At 39.9% G+C, this 26,391-nt stretch overlaps 1 protein-coding gene across 5 annotated transcripts in view; it reads left to right on the forward strand.

Moving 5' to 3' along the window:
• ARHGAP6 (Rho GTPase activating protein 6) overlaps nucleotides 1–26,391 on the forward strand; it is a 329,176-nt gene that overhangs the window by 277,318 nt on the left and 25,467 nt on the right. For all 5 annotated transcript variants that reach the window (XM_069874629.1, XM_069874636.1, XM_069874645.1 and 2 more), the window contains exons 3-5: nucleotides 11,724–11,795; nucleotides 20,989–21,245; nucleotides 24,518–24,713. In XM_069874629.1, the coding sequence (XP_069730730.1) occupies nucleotides 11,724–11,795; nucleotides 20,989–21,245; nucleotides 24,518–24,713 (525 nt within the window). The remainder of the gene's footprint in view (nucleotides 1–11,723; nucleotides 11,796–20,988; nucleotides 21,246–24,517; nucleotides 24,714–26,391) is intronic.

Below are 26,391 nucleotides of genomic sequence, written 5' to 3' on the forward strand. Positions count from 1 at the left end.
TTCATAAAATCATAGAATATCTTATGATGGAAGTGACCTACAAGGATCATCAAGTCCAACTCCCCGCTCCTCACAGGACTACCCGAAACTAAACCGTATGATTAAGAGCATCATCCAGGCAGACGCTCCTTGAACTCTAACAGTCTTGGTGCTGTGACTGCTTCCTAGGGACCCTGTTCCAATGACTGACTAACCTCTCAGTGAAGAACCTTTTCCTAACGTTCAGTCTGAACTTTCCCTGATGCAGCTTTATATCTTTCTCTTGTCCTGTCTCTGGTCACCAGAGAGAGGAGATCAGCACCTCCCTGTCCACTGCCTCCCTTGAGAAAGATGTAGTCTGCAATGAGGCCACCCCTCAGCTTTCTCTTCTCCAAGTTGAAGAAGAGAGGTGACTTCGGCTGCTCCTTGTAAGTCTTGCTCTCAAGACCTTTCACTATTTTGATCACCCTCCTCTGGACACGTTCTAGTAGTTTAATGTCTTTCTTACGTTGAGGCACCCAAAACTGCACACAGTACTTGAGGTGGCACCACAGCAGTGTGGTGCAGGGCAGGAAAATCATCTCCCTTGACCAACTAGCAGTGCTGTGCTTAATGCACCCCAGGACAGAGTTGGCCCTGTTGGCTGCCAGGACACACTGTTGACTCATTCAGCTTGCCATCAACCCAGACCCTCACATTTCTTTTCCACAGGACTTCTCTACAGACTCTTGTCCACCAATTTGTATGCATAACTAGGATTGCCTCGTCCCAGAATCCAGCACTTACTCTTGTTAAATTTCATACAGTTGGTGATTGCCCAGTTCTGTTGTCTATCCAGATCTCTCTGTAAGGCCTCTCTATCCTTGAAGGAGTCCAGAGTTCCACCTAGTTGAGTGTTGCTGGCAGACTTACCTACTGTATGTTCATATTCCTGCATCCAAATAATTTATAAAAAACATTGAAGAGAGCTGTCCCTAAAACTAAGCCCAAACCCAAGTACATGGTTTAATTGGAGTAGTTGTGTTTAGTGCCAGAAGTATCTCTAAGTATTGGTTAGGAAAGATATGGTGACTACAGATAGGTTTGTTTTATCAGAGCTGCAGTACTATATATATATATATGTATCTCTTTGTGTTAGGCTTTTATGCTGAAAAGGCTAACTAAAGGTTTGATGGAGGCCTAATCTCCTGCTGAACATTTTTACGAATAGATTAGACACATGTCTACATGACTCTATTTCTGTGCAGGAAGCTGACCCAAGTATTCTCTGCAGATTTTATCATACCTTTAATCTGTGTGGTTTACATGTCAACAGCTGTTCCTGTTTGTTAATAAAAAAGTATGTAAACTACATGATTGATGATACAGAGTACAGATAATTATTACGATGAAACATTATTAGAAAGAAGATCCATTTGTTGTTTTGTAAAGGAACAACATCTCAACTATTGGGGCTACGAGCCTGTCCTGTGAGAGACCTTCTGCATGTTGATTTCACTTCCTTGAACTAAAGACTTCTCTCATTTCATTCCTTCATCAAGGCTTTGAGCATCGTGGACTGCCTTAATTAATCTTTGAAGAAGCAAATTATGAAGGCTGTTTAATTTTTTTGCACAGCTCCTTCTTTAAAGTGAGAATCCCAGAAAAGACTTCTGTGAAGGATTCATAACGGTAGATTGATTGTAATTAGTAGCTCACCTTTGTGAGCACCAGCAGAACCCCTGAATTCTGGAGAGTTGCAGGAATTTCCTCTTTGCTTGAAGAGCTCAACCTGTGCTCACGCCAAGAGCGACCTGATGGAAAGCTGTAAGGGAGATGCAAAGAAACTTGGTTGCTGCTTCATCTTCCAGCCCAGGCATAAAAGCCAGCTTATCAATACACAAAAAGCTCAATGCCAGCTAAATGCTGCCAATTTAATGTCTAGCCCACCCTGTACTGTGAGGATTAAAGGTAATTCTCATTATCAAATCAAGAGTCACTTTTACTAGGAATGGCATCAAACTACTCTTCTGCACTGCATGTTATCATGTTTTGTTTAGGTAACTGATGTCAGGAGACAGTCAATTTTCCCCTGCTCCCAGTGGACTAAGGCAGTTATAGAGCAGTTATTTACATTTTTTATATCTCAGACTACAGCAGAGAGGTTCCTTTTTGTTGTTTGTTTGGTGGTATGATTTTCTTTTTTTTTCTGTGCAGCTGAAATATTTTCTTTTGCTATAGTTGTTTTGATGTAGTAGCGTAGACAGTTTCTGACCTATTTTACCATCAGTTATGAAAGCACTTCAAGCATGTTGTTCAGTCTTTCTCAAAGCTTTTGAACTTATGGCCATCATCGTGGTTTCTAAGTGGCTTCCATATAGAGAGAAGGGCAGCACCAAAGTCTCTGATGCACCATAATCATAGGATCATAAAATAACCAGGTTGGAAGAGACCCAGTGGATCGAGTCCAACCATTCAAACACTAAACCATGCCCCTTAGCACCTCGTCCACCCGTGCCTTAAACACCTCCAGGGAAGGTGACTCAACCACCTCCCTGGGCAGCCTGTTCCAGTGCCCAATGACCCTTTCTGTGAAAAATTTTTTCCTAATGGCCAGCCTAAATCTCCCCTGGTGGAGCTTGAGGCCATTCCCTCTTGTCCTGTCCCCTGTCACTTGGGAGAAGAGGCCAACACCCTCCTCTCTACAACCTCCTTTCAGGTAGTTGTAGAGGGCAATGAGGTCTCCCCTCAGCCTCCTCTTCTCCAGGCTAAACACCCCCAGCTCTCTCAGCTGTTCCTCATAAGGCCTGTTCTCCAGCCCCTTCACCAGCTTTGTTGCTCTTCTCTGGACTCACTCCAGAGCCTCAACATCCTTCTTGTGGTGAGGGGCCCAGAACTGAACACAGTATTCGAGGAGAGGTCTCACCAGTGCTGAGTACAGAGGGAGAATAACCTCCCTGGACCTGCTGGTCACGCCGTTTCTGATCCAAGCCAAGATGCCATTGGCCTTCTTGGCCACCTGGGCACACTGCTGGCTCATGTTCAGTCGCTGTCAACCAACACCCCCAGGTCCCTCTCCTCCAGGCAGCTTTCTAGCCAGACTTCTCCTAGTCTGTAGCACTGCATAGGGTTGTTGTGCCCCAAGTGCAGGACCCGGCATTTGGCCTTGTTAAACCTCATGCCATTGGACTCAGCCCAGCGGTCCAGCCTGTTCAGATCCCTTTGCAGAGCCTCCCTACCCTCCAGCAGATCGACACTTCCACCCAGTGTTTAGGTTGTGTTTAACCTAAACCCATGTGTTTAGGTTGGGAACTTACCTACCTCTTGAGTTTAGGGAAAGTGCTGCCACACTACAGATACTGCTACAATCTGAAAAAATACAGTTTCTGTGTTTTGTCCCGTACCTGCTGCTTCACATTACTGTTTCATGAACCCTGCCTTCAAACTCAGTGTAGCAAATATTGCCCTAAAGTATAGGAGAAGTGGTTGCCTCTAATTTCATTGTGCCTGGTGGCATCTTTTTACTTCCAACTTTGACACAAGGCATGTACTCCATCAAATGACCTTCCCGAAGAAAGATGTGTAGCAAGTTACCCTTTGACTCACAATCTTTGGGATTTGGGTTTTGGTTTTGCTTTTTTTGTTGATTTTGTATTGATAGAGTACTATCATTTGAGACTTTATATATAGATACAGGAAATCTCGCAGTAATGTAGGTGCTGAAGCAAGCAGAGCTTTCTATAAGCTGAAAATCTGACTCTGTCATTGCTCAGGGAAGTCAGACCAGGCATCCTACATCTTTATCTGTTCTCCCTTTCTGGGGATTCACCTGCTTTCTGCGACTCTACAGTAACAGCCATAGAAAAGCGTATAAGGGCATTTGGCTCTTCCTTAGTAATCCTCTAAAGGCTACCAGGTAGCTTTGCATGCTTGAGTAAGTTATTTCCATGTGACAGCAGCAGCAGTTTCCCTCATCATAGCATAAAACAAGAGGTTTGAACAACTGTTTATTTTAATGTCAAAATGAATTGGTTTCCTTAGGTCCAGCTAAAGGTTTAGCAAATACAAATAAGCTCCAAACCAAATTATAGTTTAGTTTTCTGAATTATTACTTTCTTTATAGAACTCACTGAATAGCTTGTTCCTCAGGGTTCATGTAATACAGCCATTTAAAATGTATTGGTAGGTAAAAAAGTATTTAAATTATGTAAAACTGCGAAATAGCTGAAAAGATGGGTTTTCAACTTTTCAAACACGTTTATCTCTAGTCTGGAGTCCAAATGTAAAAGGATTGAAGAATACATTAAAAAAAATTAATTAAAAGGTAAGATAGGAAGCTTTATTCTTGGTCTTAGTGTGGTTATTTGAAAAATTCTGAAATAATTAAAAATTCTGATCTTTTAAGGATATTTTTGCGTGGCATGCACAAATTGAAATCAGACATCCTCTTTTATTCTCTTAAGGGTTGCTTTTGGTGCAGCCCTACTCATGCTTGTCTGTAGATGTAAAGCTTCTTGGACAACAGCTGCCGGAGGAAGGACTGGAAAGTGGCTCCTTATCCTCACAGGGGTGGGCTGTGCTGCCAGCTCCCTCCCTGCGGCTGTGGCTTCTGCAGCCTTGAGCATGCTCCAGAGCGAAAACCCTAAGGCTTGGTTCTCACCCGTAGTGTATGTTGCACCTGCGTTTTCTCACCACTTAATCCAAGTCCCTCACAACAGAGACTCATGAAGAACATATTTGAAAATACCGAAGTAGTTATTTTCTTCCAACATATAAACTTTGCAACTATTACAAACGTTCTATACGCTAGGCAAGGTGTAAGCAATGGGAGCTGGAATATCTTGTCGTCTTATGATTCCTCTGCCCACAGGAATATAGTAGCACTGGCTATCTGAATCTGCCCCAAGTGGACATTTTTGTAGTGAAGATGGGTTCATGCCTATCTTGTTACACTTATAGTCTGTATCCTGCTGTTTTCTATGCGTAACTTTTCTTTCTTCAGCAACTTAGGACATGACTTTGTTAGAAATAGATCTCGAGAATAGGGTTCAATAGAAACAGCGCATTTCACTCTTAATAGATTTGTTTCTTGTTTGGAACTGTGCTTTTTAGGTGTGTTTTCCTAAAAGACAGGAAAATCTACTGGTAATGTGCTTAGCTGATGTAAATTGGTATATCACCTTTGCCTTTAGAACAGATGTGCAGCATCATAGTTCTGTTAACACCTGACAAGCAAAGGGTGTTTCATATTGTTTCGATTTCGTTTTAAATTTGCATCGAAATTGCAGAAGTTTACTTGTAAACTGTTTGATTACTAAAATTCAGTTGCCTATAGGGGTGCAGTTTTCTTTTGAAGCAGGTGAGGTTTGCAGCAGTTTTGCCCTCTAGGCAGGTTCCACAGTAACTTATGAATACTTCCTAGATAAATAATTTATTTCATATACCGGTATGACTGATTTCTTCTTGTTCCACAGTAAAGAAACTGTATAATGTAGCATTTAAACTTCCAACAGCTGCATCACTTAAGCCTGCACATTTCGACTTTAATTCCTGTTTCATTTTAACAATCAATAATGCCTTAGCCCAAAGGGATTGAAGCCTGTATCCAAAGAAGATGCATTAACTGCAGATTCCTAAAGAGCCTGATGGGATGAGGAGGAAGAGAGGAAGAAGCACACTTTTGTCTGATAGTTGTAGGTTTTCTGAAGTGGTGGTATTGAGTACACTCTGTATTGCTGAGAATGTAGTTTCCTGTGCAGTTGGCTTTCCCTGTGCCTCACTCAATGTCTCACCATTGCCCCATGAAGGGTTTGGGTCAGGTAGTGCTTCTGCACAGAGGGCTGCAACACTCATGTTCTGGTCCTGCCTGTGTGCAGCCCATTGGGAGCTGCAACCCTTCTGAAGAGCAGGCTTGGACTTCAGCTCTGCCCTTTTTATGCTGGTTCTTTACCCAAAAACATATTCAGCAGTAACTTCCCTTAGGTGGGAATGCTGAAGCTTGTTTGCTGCATCAGGATAAGGAGCATTTAAGAGGGAAGCTGCCTCCAGACATTTCTGGTGCCTTAACCTAGCACCATGGGCTGATGTGAACGTGTGCTAGGCAGCTGCCACCTGTAAGGTCACAGCTGCAGCTGAAGGATGTGTTTGAACAAATATGGCTTTTCTTCCGTCAGCTGCAGACTGACAAGCCCAAAGGAGTGCTTGTGTAAGTCAAAGTGAAATAGAGACCATAGGAGGCCATAAGAAGAAGCAGAGTGAGAAACTGGGAAATAGTCCAAGGCTTCTGAAGTGATATAATGATCTATATCACTGAGAGAGATGTCCATGTTTGTGTTCTGCCTGGGACAGGTTAAGGGGAGAAATACCTGTGGGCTCAGCTCTTCCCTTTTCGTATCACTGTGTATGCTGAAATCTGTGGCTCCTCGTTCTGTCATTGAAACTATTTACCTTCCATATCGCAGCTGACAGTTCTTTGGAAGTTACTGTGTTGGGACAGGGCATTTCAACAAGTTAATCTAAATAAATATATCAAGATGGACATTTATAGTCACAGAACGAGCTAAGTAAAACTAGCACTCTCTTCTTCAGTAGAGCAGCTGCAAGCGTGCATTCAGAAGCATATTTGCTTCATACAAAGACCCAAAGAAGTGACTGCAACTACACAGTGCAACTGTCAATGGATGAAATGCAATGCCGTCTTTATTCTGCTCTGTCACCAGGATTTAGCAGTATTTTGTGATTACAGATTCTCTATTACTTGCAGAATTGCACAGGCAATAGAAACTGCAGCTTGAGGTTTGGCTCACAGGCTGAATGTGGGAGGCTGGCACTTGGGAAACAAGTCACTCTTACTGATTGAAGTGAGCTGAGAAGTCCTCCAGAGAGGTCAAATTCAGTGCTTTGTGGTGCTGTTGGTAGTGATTTTCAAGACAGAATGGGTTATGCTTTTAGAAAATCCTTTTTTTTTTCTTTAAATGCAATTAGATTCAATTCTTAATGCCTATTAAGAGAAAATGGCTATGAATATAACTACTGTGAAGAAGTATTTTAGAAATTTCACAATACCAATGTTTTCATTCATTTCTAAATGAGCTGTGGGTATAATATTAATCTCCCACATAACTCCTGTCTTTATACTGTGTGAAAATAACCCTTAATTGTAGAACATGATAAATTTTCTTCCCTAAATGGACAAGAAACAATTCTTGTAAGCAAAGGGAGTTGCCAGTAGATGGGGAAGGGAGTTCTCTTTGCTCAGTGACCCTGTAAGCAACAGAAAGTCTCTTGTGTCAGAAAAAAAAAGTTGAATTGAATTAGGTTAGAGTCTCTGCATGACTTAATTATGTTTTGATTAACTACCGTGTCCTTGAATCTTAAGTAATGCAAAAGGAACGTCCATTTGTATAGATGATCTGCAAGCTCGTGTATAGGGAAATAAAGTGCTGAAGAATCATATTCTTGTTACAGGTTCCCTTTAAGCTTACTGCCAGAGTACTTTCCATGTTCTGAAGTCTAATTCTGTCATGGTCAGTGTCATAAAATGACTTTACACTTTTTACAGCATATTATATTAATTATGAAAAATAAGAATTTGATTAAAGCTATATATTATAGTGGTTATTAAGTGACATAACATGAAAAGGGTGGTCATGAGTTCCTGAATCTTTACTTCAGGTGTACCACTAACTATGTCATCTTGAACACATTCCCTGTACCTCATTTATGGTGCTTTTGCTCATGTTAAGTGACACCTGTACCTAGCCAACAGGCGTGTTGATTTCCATAACTTTAAAATGTGTAAAGCCATAGTAACAGTATTCAGCCTTCACTCTCTTTCTCTGAGTCATATGTGGTGTTGATAGGTGCTCTTTTGCAAAGCAACAGAACAATCTATCACTAATAAAAATAGATCTCTTTCTTTCCTTCTTTTAACTTTTGAAGTGTGAAAATGAGTTCTTACTGCCTAGTTTGTAGAACCTTGGTTTTACTTAGAGTGAAATTTAATCTGTGAAATGGACAATATAAAATCTGGGATTTGAGAGTAGTAGCTGCTAGTTAAATGGTGTTAGTGATGATACTGCAGATTAATCTCAATCTTAACCCAAAATTTCAAAAATAATAATCTCTAAAATCAGACTCCTCAATTTTTGTCCAAAATCAGTGTATCACTGCAAGTACTCTTGCATTCTGTGAGCTGTGGTTCACTGACAGAGTCCTAAAAAAAAATGACCTGATTTTTCAAGTAGAAAAGTCTTTTTGGTATTTACTGAACCTCGAGGTGCTCACTTTGGAAAAATAGGTCACATAACAATTTAATATGTACTCAGGAGTTTGATTCTAGACTCTTGGTCTTTTAAATATTCATCATACTTGTCCTAATATATAGATGCCCATTGAGTGATGTATGCATTGCTGTGAAAAGTGCAGTGAACATATAAATTAGTAAGCATTGAACAAACAAAGATCATATCTGAAAGAACTGCTCTGCTCAGCTGACTAGGCAGATGTTCTTCAGAAAAAACAGGATGGGTTAGCAAGGAAAAAAAAAATGCAGCTTGCTTGACTTTGATAGTTGCCGTCTTGTGAGTACTTCTCTTATCTTGCTAATTTTCTTGAGCAGAACCTGTTGGAGGAGCAGTACATTGTTGATCTGTAGAAAGAAGAGAGTAATTGATAATTATATACACAAAAGGCTGGATGAATGCGGAACAGCATTTATCAATTTCTGGTTTAAGCATTTTCAAACCACAGATGAGAGTAGCAGGCCATGTTTGACAGCACTTTGGGCTGATATAGTACTGTTTTGCATAAATATTTGCTAATTATTTTTAAAATGCACAGTAGATAAATAGGTAAAATGCTTTACTTGTTTCTCAAGAATGGTTTGGATGTTAATTATATTCTCAAAACACACAACAGAAAATAGTCGCGAGACATTTTATTATTAATTGGCTTCATTTAACATGTAAAACTGCTAGCATTGCAGAACTCCTGAAGCACATTATGAATATTTCAGAAGCACTCATGCCTAATGTCACCTAAATTGCCAGTCATTTCAAAATGATTTATTCTTATTTATTCAAAACTTATGCATGTTTACAGAATATAGATTGCAATTAGTCATGTCTTTCGCTGGGAGAGGAGGCAGACTGGAACTGACCTCTGGATAGATCACCTAAGCTTTAGCTTTTCACTGAGATTCCTCTCTGTTTTCGTATACAACTCTTCCTCTTGCCGTGGGGTAAACTGTAAATGTAAATGTAAATGATCATAGCTCCACTGCTTTCAGTGGAACTGCACCCTTTTCCCAAGGTTAAATGTCTCTCCTCTATTGCTCTGCAATCTCTTTCTTTGCCGAGGACTCCACAGACTGGACTCTTCTCTGCATTTTCTGGTTCGTCCATCTCTAGAACTGCTTCCTTTTTCTCTGGGCATGAGCATCACTTGTATCCAAAAATCAAGGTTTGCAGAGACAAATGCATAAATGTTATCTCAGCCTGTCATTTACAGAGGAATTACTTACCTGTCAGACTTGAAAAAAATCGCCCATTAAGAACAGGATTTGTGAGAAAGCATTGATAGCTTTCCCCTAGATGTTGTTAACCTGTTTTCCATGTAGATATTAGTGCCATTTGTTCCGGTGTTCAATATTGAATAACATTTGGTTTTCCTGTATATCTGTTGTACTTGACTGTGCAGCACTAAAATACTCCAGAAGTTGCCATTGTGTAATTGTAATATCAAAACAGTATATTTTACATCCAGTTTCGACTTTTGTTTTCATTTATACGTCTCAGTATACTTCGGTGGAATGTCAGAATATCAATGTATCTTCGGCGAAAAGTCTCTAAAACTTGAAAGAAATTTAAGTTGTTTATCAGAAGGCTACTGTGAAGTATTAATTTGAATTTATAACATGAAAAATAATTTGAGAATTTTTTTTATATGTAAAGTCAGAACACAATGCTAGTAAGGAACCCTATAATAAAGAGCAATAGAGTCAGGTGTATGTAAGCAGGCTACTGACTATTTATATTGCCAAGAGGTAAAAGAAGAATTTCTGTAATAACCTCTGTCTTATCAACTGGAAATGTCAGAAAGTATGAAAAGACTGGTGTACTAATCAATCAAAATATGACTTTGAGTTATTAATTAGTCATGTGGCTATGAAAAAGGAGAATCTAATCATAGACTGTGTCAGGCAACTAATTACCTCCATTATCTTGCTAAACTCTCATCTGGAGTACCTTACCCATTCTAGTCAACCTTGTTTCAGAGATGACATCTCACCAGAGCAGATGCAGAAAAGGGAGGCTAACCTAATCAGCAAATAACAATGTAGCTCAAGAGACAGGAACTGCGTATCACACTTCAAGTGGGTGCTGGGAGCAAATAAGCTCTAAAGAAATGCAGAGTGCAAGTGGAGTTGATCAAGCCACAGTTACATAAGGTAAAAAGAAATGCCAGTTTTAAAGGAAAAGGATATCAAGTGACTATGAGAAAGTCAGAACTTGTCCAGTTGTCTCTTGAGTAACGTTCTTGGCATGGCTTTCCATAGGAGTTGAGAGAAAACTGAAGAAACAACTTGCGTTCTCTCAACCCCTAATTGCAAAGATGACAGTTCATCCACTGAGGTCCAATTCACCGCTCTGTCCTATGTTCCCTATGGTGAACAACCATATAAGGCACTGGTTTACATAACTAGAAAAAAAAAAATGTTGAGGCAGATTATTTGATGACCTTCTTACCGTAGAAGTGAAACGCAGATATGATGTATTAATTCTTGAGGTTTTGCTGTATTACAAAACCAATAAGGCAAAGGTACATGTTATTCATTAACCTTTAGCTAGAGTAGTGCCTCTGTTAGTGTTAGTATTAATCTCTATGTTAGACCCTTTCTATTGCTTTGGAACTTAAAAAATTCAAAAGGTACAAGTTAAAGCAGGCCAGTGTCTTAATCCCTGGTATTCATTGAGACCTAATAAATAAAGTGCGTTTTTGTTGACTTTTGATGTTAAAAGATGCTGCTGAAGGAAATAATGATAGCCAGCCTTTTGACGTAGTTGTTTCAAGAATGAACCTGCCTGCATTGTTGCTTAAGATCTTTGGACCTTAATACCTTAGTGAATACTTAGATGATATGGAGGGTATCAGAACAATGTTTCTCTGAGACGCTAATCCATCTCAACCAGTCTCGACATGCCGTATCAAACTGCAGTCTCCCAGTGTGAATTCAGATCAGATGGGTCATGTGAAGGTGGTCAGCTATCACTCAACTGATATAACTGGCATGCAGAGTTTATCCTGGAGGTTAGTGATCTTCCCTCTCCAAATACTACCTTCAACTCCACACCTGAATCAGTCTTGTGACAATCAGTGAGGGCTAACTAGTACCTTTTAAGTTTGTGGTACCTTGCTATCAAGAGCATCCAGCAACAAGTCTCCATTGTTAATTCTTCAAAATCAGTTTTCCATTCTGCCACATAGTCTGTGTGACCACATAAGTAGTTGTGCCCAGTAACATGCAGTGGGGGATACTACTTTGGTTCCCCAGAACAACCTCTGCATTTGGGCAAGCAAAGCAGCACTCATTTGGACTGAAGGACTGTGACACCCCTAGCCATTGTGAAATGAAACCTTCACCCTCCTGGACTCCAAGTACCATGGCCATCTCACTCCACCTTCCTACAGCTTGTGCAGCAGTTTGTTCAGAATTGTTTCTCTTCTCTTACTTCACTTTTTTTAACCCTTATTTCCTCTTACAGATGGACAAAAGAGGAAGAAATCATTAAGAAAGAAACTGGACTCATTAGGAAAGGAGAAGAACAGAGACAAAGGTAAAACAAAATAAGTACATGTTTACTGATTGGATCTTAGTTTTGCAAATGAGGTTTCTTTAGTCTTAATTGTATACTTTCTGGAGTAAGAGAATGCTATTAATCTGATGCACTGCCTAGGTATTCAGTTCCATGTTGAAAATTTTGTCTTATCTTTTCTCTTTGTCATTAGTATAACCTAGATCTCTTAAACTGAAAGTTTATTTCCTGGGAGAAAAGGAGGAGTTAAAAGACTGCATCTTTCCTTCATTGTCCTTTCTCCCCATTTTCACCATCTAGTGCAGAGTGTGGTCTGGATAACATGATCAAGTCATCTACCTTCATTTACACTCTCCTTTTCCAATTTGTAAAGCAAGTCAATTTCTTTACTTTTCTTTTTTAAACCTTAGGAAAATAGCCATTTTTTAAAATATAGATGCGCTTCAGTGCTAGCAATCAGTTGAATTTTAATAGAGTCTATGTAACATGGATTTACAGATATGGTTGTACGCTTTTTGTTTGGACACTAGTCAGTATTATGGGCTGTGTCCTACTCCACTAGACTTGCGTTATTACTTGTCATCTAGTTTCAAAGAAAGATGGAACTTCCATTGAAAGAATGAAGGTCCCTGTTTCAAAGTTACTTTAGATATTTGTGAGGAAGAAAATATTTTCCTTTTATTTTTTTGTTTGTTTTGTGACTTCTTAGATGGGATTATTATTTTCTTGATTTAAAAATGGCTGTGGAAAATATTTGCATTAACCTTTCTAAAACTGAAAATCCCCTGACACATTTGTTTGGATAAATTCAGTGGCTTCGCATGTTAGGTGCTGAGTGCCAAATCTTTCATTAGTTATGAGAATTACTTGCTATAGGACTGAGCCATGAGCAAAAGGAATCTTTAAGGAAGAAGTTTAATGATTTTAGAGCTACCTTTGGGAAAATACCTATCTTGTACTGTTCCTGTCAATGCATTGTAATTAAGCAGTCATTATATTGCTTAGTTTCCTTGCCTTTTTCCCCCATAGTTCTTCATGCAATTGAAGTGCAAAGGAAAATAGTTCTGTGTAAAACCTTCCCTGCTTTTCAGTGCGTTTGCCCAATATTGAACTTTATAGGGGTCAGCAGGATGCTCTTCTGAATTGGAAACAGTTAACCACTTAGTTCTTTTTTTTAAACAAACAAAAAAAAATGCTGTCTCACAAGTTTTTGATGTGCTGGGCGCTTTTATCTTTCACCCCCATGTGGATAGCACAACTTTGGCAGTCTCTTGATTTGGTAATACACTGAAGACCAGATTTTGTTGTTTCACCTATGCCTGGTGGATCTTTGCAATTCCAGAACTCCTCCAATGCCTCTTTGGTGCAGTGCCTAGAGAACTGATGACTTCCTTTGGTGATGCATACAAATCCTTAGCACCCGGAGTTGCTCTTTATTCCTCTAAATTCTCTGTTAACAAAGATCTTTCAAACAAAATTTTTTATTACATTGTGTTGTACTCTGTTGTGATTTCCTTGTAGCCTCATTTTATTTCAGCTGACCTCTTTATCTGATAATTACACAACTATGTTTGTTGAGCACTTACAGATAGTATTATTTTCTGCTATTACATTTCTGTTTAGGGAGAGCGTGTGTATGTGTGTCTGCCATGCATGACAGTGGTGAGGCACTGGAACAGGCTGCCCTGGGAAGTTGTGGCTGCCCCATCCCTGGAGGCGTTCAAGGCTATTCAGGTTGGATGGGGCCTTGTGCACCCAGATCTAGTGGGAGGTGTCCCTGCCCGTGGCAGGGGCGTTGGAACTAGATGATCTTTAAGGTCTCTTCCAACCTGAACTGTTCTATGATTCTATAGTGTTTATTCTGTTAGTAACTTTGGGCATATACTTTGTTTTCTTTACAATGGATTTTCTGTGTGTGCTTTGCCATTTAGAGCTCGGTAGTTGCCCACAGTAAAGATCAGCACTTTGTACTTATTCATCCTTGTATATATTTATTTACTTCCTGTTTTTCAGCATTGCTCGTATCTTCTGGTTAACTATATCCAAGCATTTTTTAAAAAAAGCTTATGCTGAGTCTATTAACTTTAATTCCCCTTTTTTTTTTCTTCCAGCTTCAGGAATTTTAAACATGTACTCCTCTGTTTTACCCTCTTTCTTTCATCTTCCACTGCCTCATTCTCATTTATAGAGATGTCTTATGTGCTCTCTCCACGTATAAAATACTGTTGGAGCACCCATTGAGCGGAAAATACTCCAGTACTACTCAAACAGTGGAATTTGTAGTTCTCTTCTTCCTTCAGGATATCTGTATTGACAGTGTCAGGTTGGCCAGTAAGGGTACAGAGGGCCAGGAAACTGCAAGGAGTCAGGTTCCCAGCCAGGTTGTATCAGCAGAGTGAAAAGAAGCCTTGCTTGGCAAATATTAGGTAAAAGTAGACTAGATAGCAGCATATGCGCCCTGCTTCTCATGGTTTTTGTCTATGGTTGTTTCTAGTGCACTCTTCTCTGCCTTACTGCATTGTTAAAGATCATCAGCCCCATGAATATTTGCTGAGGAGATTCTTAATCCATGATGGCAGAGGAGATGAGCAACCAGGAAAGTGCTGGATTGTGCCATGCAGGCCGTTAACCTGGCAGAGTTGGCTGTTCTTCTGTGGGAAGCAGCAGCACCAACATCTCCCCCAGCCTTAAGACTTAGGAGGGATAGCGTCTCCCAGCTTTCAGGTGGTGATTTGGCTCTGAAAAGAAAAATGTAAGGCCTTGTGCTGCCGGTCTCTGTAAGGATAAACCCATCATGCTCACATTGCATCCGAGCTGCACCACCTTCCTTGAGCAGTGATCTTTGTCTTACCCAAAGTCGGTGTTAATCTCCTTCAGCATGTGTGCCACAGTGAGCTGGAAGTATTATCTTTGTTCGTTCCATGATGGTTTTTTTAACAAGCATTTTTATGGTTTACTGTATAGAGTATCTTCCATTATTGGGCAACTACACTATAGACACGGGTGTGCTCACACAAAAGACCAGGAGCATACACTTACCCACCTGGGCAGGTCCCTAGTCCTTATGCCCAAAAGAAATGCCTTCATTCTGTTTCTTTTGGGGGTTTTGGTGGGAAGATGGGGTGGTAACTAGTCCAGCAGCACTACTGTGAGAAGGAAAAGGCGAGATCAGGCCACAGGACATCAGAGGGGAAGCAGGGAAGCAGACTCCCAGAAGATTTTATGCAGATGAGTTGTGGCTGCCTTAGTGCAAAAAGCATTTCCATCCCTTCAGTGTCACTTTAGTAAGCACAGTTGCAGTTTGAAGAGTATATAATCAATTCCAAACATTATGAGATTCTTATATCCAACCCTGGGAGAACCCACATACCAGGACAAGTAACAACCAAGGGGGCCACAGTGTTAGGTCTTGCGTGAAGTATATGCCACCTGAGAAGTCTTTTTTTTGGATAGACAGGTTCCTGAAGGTTAATCCTGACAATCATGCAGCACTGTGTGACCCTGCATGGGAGTTGCAACTAGAGATCACCCAGATGTGCCTGGCACAGGGAGCCACAGAGGTGATAAAAAAAAAGGCCACCATACTGATCACTGGGGATGAATGATGAAAGTCTTGGTGCACGAGGTGTGTGTCTGGTTTAGCTTGCAGTGCTTGTTGTCAGCTTTGTGTCTTTGGGTGTGGACAGTTCCTGAAAAAGAGCCGGGAGGATCTGTGTCCTTGGTCCTGCCTGACAGTCCCTCTCCTTTAGCACTTTGGTGCGCTGAACCACCCTAGGGTAAAGACTTCTGGAGTCAGTCTTTCTGGGGAGGTATGACATCCCTCCAGTTTGTGCCCAGCACTGTTCTCCACTTGTATTGGGTTTGTGTGAAGAACTGTATCCCGTGGGAAGGACTTGCTTTGAAGAAGCTTTGTGGAGGACTGTCTCCATTGGGAGAGACCCCACAGTGGAGCAGGGGGGGAGGGTGAGGAGTCCTCCCCTTGAGGAGGAAGGAGTGGCAGAAACAATATGTGGTGAACTGACCACAACCTCTATTCCCTGTGCTGTTGGGAGAGAAGGTAGAGAATTTGGGAGTAAAGTTGAGCCCAGGAAGAAGCCAGGGGGAGGAAAGTTGGGTTTTTTTAAGATTTGGTTTATTTTCTCATTACCCTACTTTGAGTCATTGGCAATAAATTAAATTCAGTTCCCCAAGTCAAGTCTGTTTTGTCTATGACTGTAATTGCTGAATGATCTCTTTGTCCTTACCCTAACCGATGAGCCTTTTGATATGCTTTTCCCTCTCCTGTCCAGCTTGAGGAGGGGCAGTGATAGAGTGGCTTGGTCAGCATCTGGCATCCAGCCAGGGTCAACTCACCACAGCGTTCAACCTCAGCAGGTGGCTTCTTCTAGGACTATTCGGATATTACAATAATTTGTATTTTAGGACCTGGTCCAGTATGAGTTTTCACTGTCCTAACATCATTTTTTATTTAGATAGATCAGTTGATCAACCTGTCTGTTAAATTAGAGTTTCAGCGAACTGTTATACTTTTGAAGGCCAACAAAGACAGTCAAGTAGAATTGAATTCACTTTCAGTGAGATTCTTATCTTTATTTGTACTTTTTGACAGGTACATCTGCCATCATCTCATTAGAAGGCAAAAAAATCTAAAGCAAGCGTTTTTTTCAATTGTTTTCCATCTTAGACTGACTCACTAGAGCAGGATGTAGCAAAACTTGCTGGATGTAAACAGGCAAAACAGGAGAACAGCACTCCGCCTGGATATTTAAGCAAAATTTTCAGTTTCCATCACTCAGTGTTTTTGCTTTTCTCTACCCTACCTCCTTGTTACTAATGGCCTTAGTGATTCTCAGTTGTGCCATCAACATATGTCTCCAAACATTTGTTTTAGCTTCTGACAAACAGTACTCAGGCTGGAGGAACAGTAAAATGTCAGTGCTGCTTAGAATCTGAAATTCACAGGATGCTCTGCATGCTGGAGGCTGGATACTGTTCCTTTACAAATTCACTGCTAATTTTGACAGCAGCAGAGTGGAGCCTCTTGTCCGTCGCCTGCCAGTCACACAGGGGTCGGTGTCAGCTTGCTTCCTTGGGCAGTACACACAAGCATTCCTGAGAGAGTTACCTCCCAGAATGGATTTATCCTAGAAGATTTAGTCTGTAAAGCAGCTCCATTTTGCCTTGGTACCAGTAAACCATACAGGTGAACTGAGTCACCTGATCAGAAATAATAATCATTTGTTATGTGATTTGATGAGCAACAGAGAACCATCCTTTTTGCTCTTTTTTTCTGCATGGAATGTAAATACTTGACAGGCTCATCCATGGGCCTTTAGCAGAGCTGCTCCGCAAGCTGGAGTTTCTGAGAAAAGGCCTTCTTGGTAACTGTATGGTATATGCAAATCCAGCAGTAGATGATTGATTTTACCTTACTAAAGAATTCTCAACAATGTCTTCCATGTTTACTTCCTAGCCATGCTCAATAAATTTGGAGGTATTTCTTAATGTTTGCCTTTGTTCTTCAGTAATTCAACCTGCCATGATATCAGTACGTCTTGGCACAGCCTAAGAAGAGAGATGAATAGGTGAAGATTCTTTTTTGTTACAGTTTATTAGCAGTATGTTTTTTTCCAAGCTTTTCCAGCATTCCACTATGCTTTTTTAAAAACTGCTAAAATGTTTCTCATGCTCTTTAGGCAAACAAGAGTTTTAAGTGATGCTGTGTTGTATTTTGTACTGAAGTCAACTAAACAATTGAAGAACCTCTTTTTTTCAAAACACAACAAATAAAAAAGATAATAAGACCTACACCCTGCAAAAAAAAAAAAGTCTTAACTGCTTGGGAAAGCCTTATGCAAGCCTTGTGTCACACCTTGAAGGTCAGGGAGCTCCAAATAGCTAAAGAAGGGAGTTTCAGCCACAGAGCTGATGCGCTGGGAACATGATCTTATCTTGAGCCTTCTGGAGTCAATGCAGTGTTTTGAAAAAACTTCATATGGAGGGAGTTTTGCCATTCCCATTATGGATCAAGGTTTCCATTGTCCTTATTTTCTTGCCTCCATCACTCTCTCTCTCTCTGGAACATTTCACTTGGCTAAACAGAGTTACCCTTTCTGCCTAGCTGGGAAGCTTGAATTAGAGACCCATCTCCATTTAAATACCCCTTTTAGAGCATGTTTTTCTCTGAACTGTCTCTCACTGTTCCTATCATTTAAATAGAGGCAGTGCAAGCACCTCAGTAGATGTTGATCACGGGATTTTAGCAGCTCAAAAACAGCACTTAAGCTGTACTTGAGAAAAAAAAAAACAAAACCAAAAGAAACAAGTGGTAAGGAGAATGTACAAAGTTGCTGTATTGTATGTTGTTCACTTCATTGACATTGAAAGCCTCATTAGGGACTAGAGTATAGACCTCACTGTTTCTTAATAGGCTGCTATGGTTTGTGGGGTGAAAACCACAATTTTCACCAGCTGAAACTTCAGAGAAGTCTTCAAAACTATACTTGGATGGTGTGGCATAAGGCCAAGGAAGCTAACTGTGTGGGTCGACATCTTGGATATCATCATCTGATTAGCAGGGAAAAGGATTTCTGATCACTGAAGCTCTTATTTGATCTGGCTGGGAGTTGTTCTGTGATGCTTTTTATTAGAAAATGCTGATTTACCGTCACAAAAAGGAACATATCAGTTTCGATCAAAATTTTGTTAAGAAACTTTCTTCAGTTGCAAGATGGACTTTCTGGTAAAAGAAATTGTGTACTTAGCCAAAATAGGAAATAGTCTTCTGTGCCAGTACACGCTGAAGAACAGAATGCATCAAAAGTCAAGTCCTTATATATGCCTCTGTTCAGGCTAAGGATATGAGTCTGAATTTCCGTATTGATTGCTGAGTCTGCCAGGTTGTTTTGCGTTTTTATGTGGTACTTTCTGCAAAATTAATATATAAGCTGCCCACTCTGATGATTGATTGAATAAGTCATCAATTTTATGTTGCTTTTACTAACTGAGTAGCTTTGGCACTCACTTTGCATATGTACAACAGACCAAAGTTTGAGCCCCTACTCTGAGGAACATTTCTTCATATAAATTAAACTTCTCCAAGAGCAGGGAACCCCAGCCTCCAGCAGTAAGTAGGCTCTGGAACTTCTAGTTTGATTGTGACACCAGAGCCTCAAACCTGCACGTCTATCATTGAAGTCAGCACCCTTTCTCCCACGTATTTAGCATGAGTACAACTCTTCTTTTTTTTTTTTTTTTTAATGAATCTGGAATGTCAGAATGGCATAACATTAACTGTCCAAGAAGGAAATTGTTGAAATTGACTACTTCTGAAGAGTGGTGAGCAAAATATGCTCCCCATGGCGCACACACAATCCAATTTTGGTGAGAACTTGAGACTGTAGCCAATCTGCAGAGGTGCAACCTAGTCCCTTCATTTGAATAAGCAAGCAAGAAGTTACTGGTTTTGCCAATTCTTTAACTTAATTACCACTGCCAGCCAGCATCAGTTCCATCTGTATTTAGTCTGAAAATCAGCCAGCTGGTTTTCATCCAGTTCACCATCTCTGCCAGACATTGAGAAATAGAGGAAGTGGTTCACATCCTCTGAAGAGGAGGCTGACAGCAAAGCAGCCTTGAGTTGAGTAGAGGCTCAGTGCCCTTTCACTGCTCCAAAGGCAAGTTAAGCAAAAGCAACTAAAAACCTGGCATCCCACACCTGAGAGTTTTCAAGGAGGAGCAACACCTACCTCAAAATACCAGCCAGTACATAACGATGTCAGAGAGAGGGTCAATTTTAATGAAATTCCCTTAATGAAGCAGCGCCGAGATCTTATCTCCTGCTATCTGGTCCTAGTTGATCCTAGTGCTGTAGTTGATCAGCATGCTGCTGGTTATCACTGGACTACATACTCCAATTTGAAGCACAAGTGGCTGTAAACCAAAACCAGAGAAATATTTCATGTTCAGGATTTCATCTGGCTCAGTGGCTTTTCTCAGCACATGTTGTGGAAGGACAGATAAACAGGAATGTACCCTATTAGGCAGGAAGAAGTGGAGTCATGTTGCTTGTGTCTCACGTATGTGATCTTAAATGCTTGTTGGCAAGATAATTCAGAATGGTAAAAAAAATTAATACTAATACTCCCATTATTTCGTGAGCACACTCTGTTGGGTGCAAGAGGGACAAGTCTAACTCTGGACTCTGAAACTGGCAATCCTCACATTGCTTGATACCCAAATTATGATATTCTTTATTCTACTAAATTAAATGTGGATGGTTTTAGATGTCATTTGATGCAGAGGTCGCCTCTCCACTTGCTTGATATGTGAGGCTCTGCTTACTGATTTAGCTTTGTCTGACTGTCTTAACATTTCATACTTGTAAAAATCAGTAATGTTTCACACCAAATCAGAACAACAGGCCCTAGTATGATAGACTAGTAGTGTCTTCATTCAAGATCCATAAAATATACTCTTTTTTCATTACTTTACTTTGATCTTAATGATAATACAAGCACAGATGAAATTGGAAGATGTCATCGAAGATAGAGTCAGACATTTAGTCCCAGGAAGAACTTTGATCTTTACTCATTAAAGTTTTACTCTGAGACCTGAAGTACATGCCGGTTTTGTACATTACAGTTATAGTCATGTGGGATGGGATTATGTTCTTTTTGTTAATAGAGATAAACCTGTATTCTCCTCTATTTTTGTGTGTCTGTATGTATTTTTGTACAATTACAAGGGACCTTTATACTAATATACTGCTATTAAACTGGCTGCTGTAACACTGATCCAGTCAGGCTCCCCAGTCTCATGATTAGGTTACAAGAACCTCTGAGGGCCCTCTGCACCATCTAGATGTGGCCAGAGGTACCTGACTTCCAGTTCCTTTCAGTGGAAGTTAAGGTCTTAATTAGATCTGCTCCCAGGCCATTTCCCGAGATTTTGTGTGCTATGTCTTGAAGGATCCAATGGCAAATAGGGTTAAGGTACCATAGGCTACAATTACCTGGCATGTCTCCACTATTATTTTATTGTTAGAATAATGGTGGTGGTGGTGTGATGATGATGATACAGTCCAGTACCTCATTGGAATTATCGTGTATCTATAAGGGACTTCAGATGGTTTTTGTTTTTAATAGCTTAATACTTTATTTTTGTACTAAATAAATATCAGATGTTCAACAAATATTATTTTTTGTTGTTGCAGAATTTATTCCCCAGGCTTTTGGAATGCCCTTGTCTCAAGTAATTGCTAATGACCGGGCCTACAAGCTTAAGCAAGACTCTCAGAGAGAAGAACAAAAAGAAGTTTCAGATTTTGTGGCCTTCCTTTTGCCATTTGGAACTAAAAGGCAGAACAAAGATCTTTCAAGCAGTAACTCATCTCTTAGCTCAACCTCAGAAACACCAAATGAGTCCACTTCTCCTAACACACCGGAGCCAGCGCCACGAGCAAGGAGACGTGTAAGTAGACCCATCATGATGTAGTGCCTGTCAGTAGCTCCAGAGGATATAGCTGAACCAGGAAAAAACCTTGTTGATTCTGTGGATTGTGATTTCTTCTGTCATTTTCAAACACTGATTTTTTTTTGATCAAAGCCGGTCTGGTCAGTACCAGAAAATTCTTAACTGCAGTGAAAATCTTCTTTCTCTGGTGCTAGTGGGAAAAGACCATGTGGACTGTGCAAGTTTGTTACAGATCCCAGAGTGGCAAAAAGATGATTTAGATGTCTTCCTATTCACTCCCGTTATCTACCTTCTTCTGTCTAAGTATTTTAGATTTAACAGATTCCATCTGTCTTCAATGTCATTTTGCATCTGAGGAAGACTAAACTGATGTGATTTTTATGTATGCTTATGTTAATATAGCTCCATGAATTTGGAAATAAATCTAATTATTAATCCATATCCTAATATTAATAAAAATCCCTGTGATTTAATTCTAATTATGTCCTCAGTGATAAGAAGTTGTCAGAGTAAATTTGTACCAGGCTCTTTGAAGGACATTTCTCCATACGGGCTATAAAGATGCCTTTGGCAGCAGAACACAATGTGGTGGTTTGGGTGTAATGTTAAATCCTACATGTAAGATGGGTAGCTGTCAGCTGAAGCTTTCAGTGTCTACATTTTGCCTACAAACAGCTGAAAGCATGATATTTGAAGATGTTTGTTTATCTTGTATTAGGCACAATGCACATCTGTTAACCTGGTTGGACCATATAAATGGATAGTTGTGTTTACGCAAAATTTTAAAGTCCACTTGAATGTGTGAGTGGGGACCTGCCAGCTTCTTTCAGAATTTGGCATAGGCTGTGACAAAAAATAGCAATTCGCTGTATACGCCCTTTGGCTTCAGAACCTGTTTTTATAGGAGATAATTCATGTGTCCAGATATAGGTCATCTGCTGTTCTTTTCACGAAGTTTGATAAGATCACTAACATGCATTTGACCAACTATCAAGCAAAAGGAACCTAGTTGCTTTGTTACGTCCAAGGAATAGGTTTCCTATAAACTGTGGATTTTTTTCTTGTTTGGTTTTGTTTTTTAATACCAGGATTACAGCTTTCAGTGGGTTGAATTTGACCTTTTAGTCCATAGTCATGTGGATGCAATAGCACATGATTCACCTACAGAGAAGCAAGAGTAGACTAAGGTGTGCAGTGTGATGTGGAGGGAGCTGGCATCTTCTCCTGGGGGTGAACCTCAGTTATTTAGTAATATACTTCATGAATTGTCAATTATTTAACGTTAGTATCTACTCATATCCCATATCTTGTCTGTCTTTGGCTTTATACTTCTGCTTTTTAGTGTACTTAGTCCATTGCCCTGAGGTTCTGTAGGGGATAGTAAAGAAGCCTGTGCTGCTTATAACGTTTATCTCTTGGGCAGTGTTGCACTTTTATTTTTTTTTTCAACTATATCAAAGCATTTGCTTAAAAAAAAAATAATTGATTTATTAGTGCATGCAGTTGATACAACTAATTTCTCACATAAATGCTGCACAGAGACCTGGAGTGCAGTCCTCTTAAACTGAAATTGGAGGTATCTTTTATCACTGTTCACTTATTTGTGTCATTCACTTTTCTGTATTCTGATATACACTCAACTGAGGCTTTCAGTAATGGATAGAAGGTAATGGTGGCCACAGAGTTCACGGTATTAGTGCTTTCATTTGTCCCTCCTTGAGAGCTAGGAAGAAATCATTGTTGCTGTATTTCAGTGTTGGATTTTTGCCCACCAGTTGGAAGTTGAGACCCTGGTCATCCAGCAAGATGCTTTCCATGGGCTTATTATAAAGGGTATTCTGACTCTCTGTTAATATATTATTTACATATAAATAATGGAGCCAAAATTTATTGATGTATCAGGGGCTCACTTTTACTGCTCAAATAGCATAATGTATGCAGTGAAGATGAATGGTACTTATCTCATGCATACTCTGTAATCTTGCTCATCTTTTCAAAAGAGAAGTCATCTCTAACCTCTAAAAAGCAAAGAAAAGCCTCATCTGATCATTCCACTGCCATCCCTTTAGCCTCCATTTTCTTTTTGCTCTTTCCATCCCCTCTTTTATCTCCACTTTCCTTTATAGTTTCTATGTGCCTAGCTAAAGACTTCCCCAGTTTATTTAGAATGTGAGCTTGTCATGGTGGAGCAAGGACTGGTATCCATTATGTTCGAATATAATGCCTAGTAAATGGAAAATGACTTCTTTCTTCCAGTTACTGAGCATTATAGTCCAAGTAGCTTTGTGTCTGTGTTAATAGTCCTGGAGCAGTGGGCAGCAATGTGCATGATCTCCTGCATCTTCCCGCAGCTGTCAGACAAATTAATAGGGCTGGCTGAGTTTGAGCTGGATCCATAGACTATGTTGGTAGAGGTTCCTGGGCACTTTGAAATTCAAAATCAGAGCTGGCCTAGACTTGGTATTGTCAAGCAGTACTGTACTTCAGCCACTGAATTCAAGGTCACTCATCCTAAAGCCAGCTCAGTGTACCAGTTAATCCACAACTCTGATAAAATGCCCAAGGATAATTGTAAACTGACTGTATTTACATCTATTTTAGGGATCTGAATCCGACTTAAGTCTCACTGTGATAATAATGATTCATGAGGTGAGGATGCTTTGCAGACAGGGAAGGACCAGTAAAGGAAAGGGTACAAGGAGGGCAGCTGTTGTATAGGAACTGCCCTGGAGCTGCAGCGGTGAGGATTGTTTTAAGATTTTTAGTGTCAGTCAATCAATTTTGATGTCTGAAACACCAAACTCTTAAAAACAAAACTGAAAAGTATTCAATTTAGAATATTGCACACATGGCTCATAGCCAGAGAGTCTTGTTTGGGTTTTTTGTTTGTTTGTTTGTTTCCTTTTGACAGGAAATGGTGAGGAGAATCAAGCAAATGTTTCTCGGAGGAACATCAGAAATCAAGGTCAAAGTCGCATTCTAGAGGATGCAGTAACTATTTAGAGATGTGTGTCAATAAAAAACAATTAAGAACTTCATTGTGTTTTAAATATAAGTCTTCCATGAGTTATAAGAAACATCACTTAGATAGCTTACTTCCTTTTTTTTTTAAGGTCAATTATTAGATTAATTTACAAAAACTGTTTAGCAAATTGTGTTTTTATATTAGTTTGTTTAAAATGCAGGTAGGCAAGTCTTTGTTGAATAAGGTCCTGTGGCATCTAGATTTCTCCAGTCCTACTGATTGTTCGTGTGTGTGTATTTTACAGGGCGCAATGTCTGTGGACTCCATTACAGACCTTGATGACAATCAGTCACGATTGTTAGAAGCTCTCCAGCTCTCTTTGCCAGCGGAAGCTCAGAGCAAGAAAGAAAAGGCAAGAGATAAGAAACTAAGCCTGAACCCTATTTACAGGCAGGTTCCCCGGCTTGTAGATAGTTGCTGCCAGCACCTGGAAAAGCATGGTAAGAATATTTCATTTTCCCAGGTGTCGCAGATGTATTTATTCCAATAATATAAATAAATGCATGTTTTGAGAAGCAAGCGTATATTTCCAGTTGCAAGGACATCTTTGAAAGTCAGATGCTTTCCCTGCTATTTTGCCTCTCGCTAAAGATACTGTCTCACAGTTACTTGGATGATATCTTCCTCAACTAGGGAGCTATCCTTCAGTCTTGCAAATCAGCCCATGCAGGGCAGGGGAAGGGACATTTCTTGGAAGTCATTCATCTTGTATTGGAGTACTCTGCTCTGCAGGAGCTGCTCTTCATACCCTACAGGTTTATCCTCGAGAATGAAAATGTGCCACTTGGCTTAGAATCATTCTTCACAACGAGTGGATCTTAAAGTATAAGAGCTAAATTAACTGTTTATGTTATGGTGCAAGACTTAACTAGAAACAGCACTTGAAGATAGAGGCTTAGAGAAAGAAAAAAATCACATGCTAAATTATATTGAGCCTCAAGAAGCTTTTTCCTGGTCACTACAAGACTTGCAGGCTGCCTATTCAGTTTGTCCCTGGCTTGAGTCATCCTGACCAGTCTAAGGCTCAGGCCTGCTACTCTCCAAAGGAAATTATAAACTCTTGTCCAGTATTCTTCTCATGTCTTCGTTATTGTCCATACACTAACCTCCCACCAGCTTTATGTAATACAGAAACAATAGTTCATCAAGGTATCTGTTCAGCGTCTCTCCCAATGTGTCTTAGTCTTGTAAACGTTTTTAATGAGAATTGAAATAACTTGGCCACAGCAATGCAGAATTATCACGTGGCCAGATAATAAACAAACCATAAAGAAATGGTGGCTGCAACACCAAATTATGCATTTGATGCCTAATTTGACCAGAAAGAAATAATTTACTGACTCTGCATGAAAGACTTCTGCAGATGAGGGACTGCAATTTAAACAACAACGCTAAGCTTTTACAACACATAATTGAAAACTATGTTGCTTACAAATATATACAAATGAAATCTGTGAAACACAGTCATTGTTAGCCTTTTACAGAGTTTGGATACCATGGCTGGCAAATAAATGTGGGTATGATTAAGTTTGAGATGAATGACTTCCATCCCTTTAAGCAAGGGTAGCTGAGTTTGGAGATCATAAAAGTGTCTTGAGTCAGCCAAAAAAGCCATTCAGCTGAGTATCCTTTGAATATTGTGATTTTATATCACTTGAACATCTGTGATAAATTCTTTAATCCACTTAACCTACTGTTATAACAAAGATTGTTTCTATACAACATTCTTTACTAAATATTTGCTTTAAGTTGAAGTTGCCTTGTAAAGCAACTTTATGATGTTTTTCTGTGCATTTTCTAAGGGTGAACTGTAGTACTCCACAACACAATAATCTGAGATAATTTGGAGCAAATATTGATATTCTTCAGTTTTCAGTTTAATCTGCCTTCCACAAAACAGTCATTAGGATTGGTTGACTTAGAGAATTATAAAGACTGCTGAAGATGGACACTGCTGTTTGTTCATTGCTTGTTGGCTTTAGGGATAATAAAGGAGTTTCTGTAGCAATGTCATTCCAGGCTATATGATGGACCAGGTTTCTGATTCTGAAAATACTGGCATGTATGCATAAGTCCTTTAGACCAATTTTTCAGCAGCAAATCACCTGGGGGTTTCTA

The sequence above is a fragment of the Phaenicophaeus curvirostris genome, chromosome 1 (genome assembly GCF_032191515.1).
Source record: "Phaenicophaeus curvirostris isolate KB17595 chromosome 1, BPBGC_Pcur_1.0, whole genome shotgun sequence".
NCBI classification, from domain to species: Eukaryota; Metazoa; Chordata; class Aves; order Cuculiformes; family Cuculidae; genus Phaenicophaeus; species Phaenicophaeus curvirostris.